The sequence below is a fragment of the Theobroma umbraticum genome, unplaced genomic scaffold (assembly GCF_002168275.2).
Source record: "Theobroma umbraticum cultivar Fairchild unplaced genomic scaffold, ASM216827v3 scaffold_86.0, whole genome shotgun sequence".
In the NCBI taxonomy this organism is placed as follows: Eukaryota; Viridiplantae; Streptophyta; class Magnoliopsida; order Malvales; family Malvaceae; genus Theobroma; species Theobroma umbraticum.
Window position 1 is genome coordinate 7,733,935 of NW_018397263.1, and position 8,865 is coordinate 7,742,799.

The 8,865-nt window shown below is 35.1% G+C and overlaps 2 protein-coding genes across 2 annotated transcripts; one reads left to right on the forward strand and one right to left on the reverse strand.

The window, feature by feature from the left end:
* The first annotated feature begins 1,705 nt into the window (after positions 1–1,705).
* LOC110420575 (uncharacterized) lies at positions 1,706–2,579 on the forward strand. The gene has a single exon (XM_021433937.1). It carries the CDS (start codon positions 1,798–1,800, stop codon positions 2,365–2,367), a length of 570 nt encoding a protein of 189 aa, XP_021289612.1. The 5' UTR covers positions 1,706–1,797; the 3' UTR covers positions 2,368–2,579.
* Positions 2,580–2,870: 291 nt separating this feature from the next.
* On the reverse strand, positions 2,871–7,500 carry LOC110420239 (stearoyl-[acyl-carrier-protein] 9-desaturase, chloroplastic-like). Its single transcript, XM_021433482.2, has 3 exons — positions 7,150–7,500; positions 4,527–5,031; positions 2,871–3,814 (listed from the first exon to the last, which is right to left on the reverse strand). Exons 1-3 carry the CDS (start codon positions 7,263–7,265, stop codon positions 3,254–3,256), a joined length of 1,182 nt encoding a protein of 393 aa, XP_021289157.1. The 5' UTR covers positions 7,266–7,500; the 3' UTR covers positions 2,871–3,253.
* Positions 7,501–8,865: the final 1,365 nt, after the last annotated feature.

The following is an 8,865-nucleotide window of genomic DNA, read 5'->3' on the forward strand; positions in this document are numbered from 1 at the left end:
TTTTTATACTTTGTAAGTTTGTCTTAACCATAGGTATTGAGGAAACAGAAGCTCTAGCTATTCTAAAGTCTGTTCCTATGGTTTTGATTTATGGAGAACTATTTCTCTTCTTTAAGATTTTTGGAGAGCTGAGATGGCAATTTGTTTGTGTCTTTTTCATTTTTGGAGGCTAAAGCCAAGGCCACTTCTAGGGAATTTGAAAGAGATTCAATCCATTTATAGACTTGAGAATCTATTTCATTTGGATCTTGGGCATTTTGGAGGGTATTTTCATCTTTGGTAGGATTTGGAGAAGAATGTTGGGTTTGTTGGGTTTGCTTTTCTTCTTCTTCTTAGATACATATTTCGTACCATGATCTAATTAATTTCTGGGAGAGTTTTGGACTTTGTGTTTATTACAGAGTACATTGCTTTGTAATATAATCTGTAAACAACTATTAAAGGTTTAGATCTGAGCATCATTTCATAATTAAGGGTTTGGATTTGAAGTGTTAATGAATTTATGATGTTTCTATCTTTCAAAGAAACAATGAAATTTGGAAAATAGTTAAAATGTATTGGTCCTTTGTACAAACTTGTTTCTATGGTTCCTAATAATGAATCATTAGATCGAAGATGTCTTTTATCTCTTAATATAATTAATATTGAGCTGTCTAACCCTTCTTTTGTTAGAGGTTTTGCTCTTACTTGAATTAATTCGAAATGAATATAATTATAATTTTGAGATTTTAATTTATTGATAGTCTCTTGATCCAATAATTGGATATTTTCATATTGATTTTGTATCGGGATTCCTTTTTCTTTTGTTTTGATTAGATATCCACAAAAGGAATTTAAATGTAATGAATGAAATGTTGAAGTTTTAAACACCAAAGTATAAACAATATAAAAAAATTAAAAGAAAAAAATAAAGAACCTAAACAATTAGATAGAACAATAAAATGTTTTAAATGTGAAAAAAGAGGACATATTTCCAAATACTGTAAAATCAAAAGAAAAATTAATCAACTACAACTAGGAGAAGAAATTGAATAAAAAAAATGAAATTCTGATAGAATCCTCCACAGACACAGAAACTCTTTTAGAATCAACAGAAGAATTATAGATAGATGAAATCCAAACAACATCTCTATCCTCCTAATCAGAAACTGAAACTAAAAATTCAATTCAAGTTTTAACAAAAGACCAAGAATTTATAATTGAAATCATAGATAAAATCCATGATCCAACTCTCAAAAAAGAATATTTGGAAAAATTAAGAGAAACTATAAAATCGTCCACTGAGAATAAATTAGAGAAAACAACAGAACAAGATCCAATATACAACATAAAAAATATCATTTTTGATCCATATGAAAGAATAAAACCAAAAAAGATAATCAAACAAGAATTAAATTCTGAAATCAAAAAGATAAAATCAGAAATAATAGAATTAAGGAAAGAATAACAACGCCTGAAACAACAAATAATTTCTAAAAATCTCCAACAAGACCATGATACTTCAGAAGTAGCAAAGCCAAATTAAAAAAAGAGTTGGCTTTAATTTAGATAGAACCCAAGGCAAACTAGCCGTTACATTTTGTTTAAAGTGGGTCCTCCCAACGGCCACGAAATTATTCTTCTTGTCCAATCATCCGTTGTAGACCTTCACTCTCCACATTTTCCACCCTTTATATCTGCGCACAAATTATCCCCTCTCAAAATCAATCATTCCCCACCTCTCAAAGTCGGAAAATTATTAGGAAATCCATCAAAATTTCAGCAAACTCCCGACCCCGCCCTCCTCCCCAAGTGCGAATGGCTATCCACTTAAACACCATTTCTCAAACCACAATCACTCGATCCCACTACCACACTCACAAGTTCTTCCTCTTCTGCAACTACATCCTTCTTGGTGCAGCCTCTAGCTGCATTTTCCTCACACTTTCTCTGCGCTTATTCCCTTCCCTCTTTGGCTTCTTCTTGATTCTCCTTCACGTCTCAACCATAGCAGGGGCAGTGTCCGGCTACGCCGCCGCCTCTTCGGGGACTAACAGATGGTATGCAGCCCACATGGTGGCGACCGTGTTGACAGCAATATTTCAAGGATCAGTGTCAGTTTTGATCTTCACGAGGACAAGTGATTTTCTTGGTAATTTGAAGTCTTACGTGAGGGAAGATGATGGCGCAGTGATCTTGAAGCTGGCTGGTGGGCTTTGTGCGCTCATCTTTTGCTTGGAGTGGGTGGTTTTAACACTTGCTTTCTTCTTGAAGTGCTATGCATATGTGGGAGGTGATGTTAATGGGAATTCTACAGCTATGAAGATGAGTGCAAAAGTGCAACAGGATGAGGATTTGAAGGACTGGCCATGGCCTTTCCAAGTCTAAATTCTATATTGATGATGGCATGGTAATTAGTGCCTGCTGTGCTGCTGAAATTTGTTTTCGCTTTTCTATTCATTTTATGGGAGGTCTTGTTTTGGGTTGTCTTTGTTGTTTCAATTCATGTGCTTTCGATTCCTTAATATATTTGTATTAATGGTCCTAATCAAAGGAGGACATGGAATGAAAACGCTAATGATATTGATTAGCTATTAAAATCATCTTATGCTACTTGTATCTTTATTTCCAAAGCGGCTATCTAAATACTTCTTTTTATGAAATTTAAAGAACAAAGTTTTCCCTTGTAAATTTTGTTTTTCAACAAAATTAGTTTCTTTATTATCAATTAAATAGTCAGCTAGCTTGTAAATAAATGGAAAACAACATTGCACATCGTTCTAAAACCAATCTTCAATGATTGAATTAAGAAGATATAAATCGCATAAATGAATTCACATGCTTAAATGGAAAAGGTAAAAAGGGTGGAATGCCAAGATAGTTTCAATTTGCCTCAATCTTAAAACCATTTCACTTTTTTTACAACCCTGAAGTTACCAACATTCATTATTTGAATTTGTTTAAAAAAAAAAAAAAAAAAACCCCACTCACTGACATTCATGGGGAGAGAATGTATGTTTAGCTTACATCAACATTCTATTTTGACAAAACAGAAAACGCTTACCGAGCACGTTTTAGAGCAAAATAACAACCGTGTCTAGTTACCCAGTAGAAGGGGCAAAATGACCTAACACACTCAAACTACACTTGTCCTCTTTCTGTTGACCTACTGCAACCAACTACACATCTCCTCACGCACAAGGTTCCACTGAAATGATGATAGCACAGAACAGTCTTGCCAGCAGTAGTACGTAGCAGTCTAGAGGCAATACAATTAAACAATCAATTTCCTCTCAAAAATCCAACTGAAAGGAACAGTGGATGTTTGCTTAGCCCTAGCCTGAGCTCTCTCCTCCAACCTTCGAATCCTTGCAGGTAGTCCACACACAAACTCTTGCGCCCTACATCCCTCAGCAGTAAGACCTGTCAGCTTCTCTACATTCCATCTTCCCACAAGAAATTCCAATATATCAGCATAATCCTTAGCAGTATAGACTCCAATCCGCTGAGCAACAGCTGAGTAGTGCTCGAATAGGTTATCATCCTGGCCATCAAACATTAGGTGGGCTGGCATTGAGATTTTTTTCTTCATCATGTCAGCTAAGGCCAATACAGTGCCATCAGGATCAATCTCAAAGAGCTTCTCCACAATTTTAGTATAGGCAGTTTCATGACGTTTCTCATCTGAAGCAATTATACCACATATCTGAGCCAGTTTCAAGTCCCCATGTTCCTTAGCTAACCTTGCTGTGTTTCCATGGGAAATGAATGTTGCTCTCTCTTGAAATGAGGTATAGATAAAACCCAGGTAGGGGTTGTTTTCTGTTTTAGGATCCTAGCAATAAACCAGAAGGAAAAGAAATTAATGTAAGGAGAAGGTCGACTGTTAGAACAAACAATTTCAAAGCCATCAATAAATTAACATTGACAAAGTTAATGAAAGTAGCATTTAAGGCATCAACTTCACACAGAGTCCATTATGGTTGCTGACCTGATGCATAGGTTCATCTAAAAGATCAAATTGCCCATGCAAAAAGAGCTCAATTAAAGTTTCCTTAGCTTACACCAATCAAGAGACCATTATACTTGCTCATGTTTTAGACTATACAAATATATACAGACAATAAAATAGGTGGTTCCACACTAGTATTCCAGAGTATGAACCATAAAACACCAACATATTTTCATGATATTCCAAATAATAAAATGAGTCCAGCTGACATAAATAAATCTTATCAGTAATAAGAAATTGAGAAACTTATTACGAATGAAATCTAGGCAGAAGCTTCGATTTCAGAAAATTTATGGCCAAAACAAGATATCGCTTCGTAATATGCCATCAGGATACTAGTGTCCATTTTTTATCAAAGTTCTCTTAAAGGAAGTTACTGGGATAGCTCCAGATGGAGAAAAGGGCTTTCCTTTTGCATGCATAATATTTTCTATTTTTCCTGTCTATATGGAGTAACCAAACTCTAAGACGGGCAAGAAATAATCAAAATTTTGCCAAAAAAATGCAAGAAAATAAAGGAGAATGATGATCTTACCATTCCTGATCCTATCAGATACTGAATTGTCTTCTCAATCTGCCTCATGTCCACTCGTCCAGAGAGGTACAGATACCTGTTGAGAAGATCACCATGCCTATTTTCCTCAGCAGTCCAGGCCCTGGTCCAGATAGCCCAAGGAGTAAGGCTAGCACCAGTTTCATCTCTAACGCCATCCAGAGTATTTAGCATTGTCTGGTAAGTTGGAAGAGCTTCTTCTGTGATCATATCTCCAACCAACACAACAAAATAATCATCAGGAAGCTCTTTGGACCTTTCCCTCAATTCCTTGACTTGATCATAGAATCCTTCTGATTCAGGTAGTGGCAAAAAGTCACTTGGTTGCCAACTACTCTCAACCGGCTTCAGGAGCACTAAAATGTTCTTCTCAGCCCAATCATTCAAGGCCTTGAACAACTCTATCTTTTCTGGTGGCATGGAATGTGTAACTTGAACATGTACCTCTCGTGGAGGGCAGTATGGCTTCTTTAGATTGTTGACCTCTCTGTAACCAAGAGATAAAGGGAGGAATGGACTTAGTAACATAAGCTTTTATGTGCTGTTACAGTAACAACTTTCATGGGCACCGGTAGGACTTATTGTCTTCAAATTCATAGCAGTAATTGCACATATAAATGACAAAATGCAGAAAATTCAATAGCTTCCTTCTTCTCTGTTTCCTCTTCATCGTTCTTAAAATAACAAAGCAATAGGAAACTCAAAAAGAAGATTGGAGGTCAGAAAATATTCCGACACATTCAACTCTGCAACAAATTGGTTGATCTGGATCATGGAGCATTTGGCTGCATATAGTCTAAGTCGACGCAAATCTCAAATCTCTTAAAATATACTTCTCTTGTAATAGTCCAAAGTGCTTATTTTGCAGTATTCTGGTCCTTTCTATGCACACTGTGCTATGACGGCATTTTAATGTCAGTATTCATTTATGAAGTTACGAAGCACTGATAACATGGCAATTTTAGGTTCGGCTGAGAGCTTATAAAGAAAGACTGCATGTATGCTAGAGATAATACGAGAGAATCAGAGAATATGAATGCAATACCTTATGAATTAACATCACAAGCCTTGGAAGTAACAGGTTTTTAACTCAATGTAACATCAGAAAGGTATATAAGGAAACTCGGACAGCTTCTGTCAATCTTAATTTATCGTAGTAATAAGTTTGAAGGAAAATTGTTTATAGTTGTGTTATGCGAAGAGGAGAAAATCAAAGATTTCACTACAAATATTGAGACAGAAAAAACATGAAAGCTAAACAGAATAAGTACAATTGCTGCTTCAACTATTGGAACCATATTCAAATCTTATAAAGCCAAAAAGAAAGGAACCATTTGTCATAAAAATGAAAAAATTATGGCAACCGCTCACTATCAATACAAGCAGGAAAAGCCGTGATGCCATAAGCAAAGAGAAGAAAGGAAGTTGAAGTTGTAAGGAATTGCAAATGACCATATCTGTCTCATTAATGAATACTTAAAAGATCAAATAAGTCGCGTAATGGAAAAATCATGAGTTGGTGAAATACAGGATGATAGGCAGTGCTATAATGGACCACTCTTCAATTAAGAGAATGGCAGCTCCTAAAGGATAAAATAAGAGGAGACCTCTTAACTTTTTAAGTGCACAATTGATTCACTAATCTATCCTTTTCTTGTTTCCCAGTTGTTTGGCCAAGGGATTGCTCACATAATAATTTAATGATATACTTATCAAAAGAGAGTTTATAAGGGAAAACCTCAAACACAAGGTTGTTGTTCAAGAAAAAGAATCAAATGGCTTCCCAATTCCAACCAAATAGAAAAGAAACAAGCACATCTTAAACAATTAAATGAAAGATACCAATAGAAATTGAAACCAGTCACCCAACAGCACCTAGTTCCAAGGGAATAAGTTAACATATATATATATATATATAATAATCTGACCTAACTCTCAACAAATGGGAAACAAAACAGTTAAATAATGCATACATGTCCTGGTAACTGAAAAGGACAATCAGGGAGGACCACATCCAATTTGCAAAATCAACAAAATTATTAAGATAATAACAATAATAATTTGATCATTACCGTAAGAAGAAGCAAAGCGACCCCAACAACAATATTGGATAGAGAAAAATGATGCAAGAAAATAGAAAAGATTATATAATAAAAATAAACAAAGAGACTTGCATGCATCAAGAGCAAAAACAGGCACATTAAATAAAATGCTGAGAAAGTTTAAAGAAAATGAAATCACATGAATTATGTCCCAAGAAGCTTGATTTTTAGTAACATGCAAACATAACATCCGAAACAGAAAGCGGAACTGAAATTCACTAAAATTCAAGAAAAAGGGTATCCTACCAACCCCAAATCAATACCACAAAAAAAAAAAGAAAAACAAGCCCCCATGGATTCCCAAAGAAAGAAAAATTCCCAATGCACCAGACCACATTGGGAAGACAACAAATGCATGAGATCAGAAAAAACAAATCCAGAAAATTTTAAGTTCATTTCAGCATTGAATAGAAACGATCCCAATGTTCAAAAAAAAAATCCATGTTTGGTAAAATAAAAAGCAGAATTCCCCATGATTCAAAAAGGGAAAAATATATACTGACTTAGGAGTGGAATGGAGAGTGGATGCCATGGAGACCCTGGGAGATCTAAAAGTATTGGAATGGCAAGGTAGCTTGCGAGCTGAAGGCAAGATCATTGGATTCAACTTGAGAGCCATTTCCTTTACGTCGTTATTCTCTCCACAAACAACAGAAAAAGGAAACGAGCTTTCTTCGATTTGGTTATTGGAGATTGGTTTGGCAAATTGTATTCTCCCAAATATCCAAAAGAGATTAAAAAAACAAAGCAGAGAGAGAAAGGGTAAAGCTTTGATGAGAGTTTCTCCTCCAGGGAGTCGAAGGAAAGAGAAAGACCGAAACACACCAAAATGAAAGTTTTTGTTGAATGAAGCGAGGGAGACGGGATGCCAACTAAACCAATACCTACTTTTTGAATGCCCTCCTCTTGTTCGTTTATTTACACCTTTGCCATTTTTCTTGGTTCGAAATAACCCAAACGAACAAAAGTCTAAACTCCCATTAAATCCGTTTAAAGTAATGGCATTTTGGGGACCTTCCGCACAAAAAATCGAGAAAGCGTGTGCCACGGAAGATTCCCTAAATTGTAAATATCGGGAGAAAAGGAGGGGCGGAAATAGGTGTCGAAAAATGTTGTTTTGTTTCACGACGTCCGCCAGAAGCTGTACTTACGGGAGTAAACACGACGGATCGAAACGTGGAAAGCTTCGAACAACGAACATTGTCTGGGCTGCGGGTATTGGGAAATGGGAAAATATTCCAAATGGATCCTCAATTCTGCCTCTCATTTTTTGTTGCTTCTTCGTTGATGTCTTGCTCGCTAAAATTATTCTAACAACAATTAGAAAAGGATCCGTCCGTGCTACCTAATCGGGTACGTAAAATTAGTTTTCAATACAAAAATATACCCAAAATTGAATGAGGGAAAAACATTTTTATTTCATAGCATATAAATGTCTAGAGAGATAAATCTTCTCTCGAATTGTCTATTGAGCTACTTGGATGGAAAAAGTATAAAATCAAAACTATGTCAAATAGTGAACAACTGGCAACCTGGACAGCGAACAGCAACAATTAATACCCTTGACAACCCATATTAAGCTCTTTAAGCATACAACACTCTATAAACAGTAGTTAATGATTAAACATGTTTTTTTTTTATTATTATTCTCTTTTAAAAGGTTTATAACAATAATTAAATTTTATAATTTTTATTATTTCTAAAAAATTTTATGTACGAAAACAAATAAATGAATACAAAAAAACTATTTTCATTTGTTTTTATTATTCATAGAATTTTTAAAAGACATTTTGTTATTTCAAATTTGGATCTATATGAAAGAAAGAAATTAAATACACAAATGGAAGAAAATATTTAACTTAAAGAACTCCAAAAAAATAAAAAGAAAAAATGGGTAAAAGAATACGTACCTTAATGAGTATGAGAACCCAAATCAAAGAAAACCCAATACTAGTGGGCTTGAGTGGTGTAGAGACACGGGTCAGGTTGACTCAAACCACCCCGAAAAACTATTTTTCCTCCCCTCCTTACAAGATTTCCTCGATTTGATGCTCCAAAGTAACCCTTAAAATGATGTCGTTCATTGGTATATAAAAATAACCAAAATCTTTTTTTAATTTTTCTTATTTTTCTTGTTCCCCTTTTCTCTCTAGGTTTACCTCCTTTTCTTCTGCCTAGATCCTAGTGTCGGACTATCATCGACCGCCGTTCATCGATGT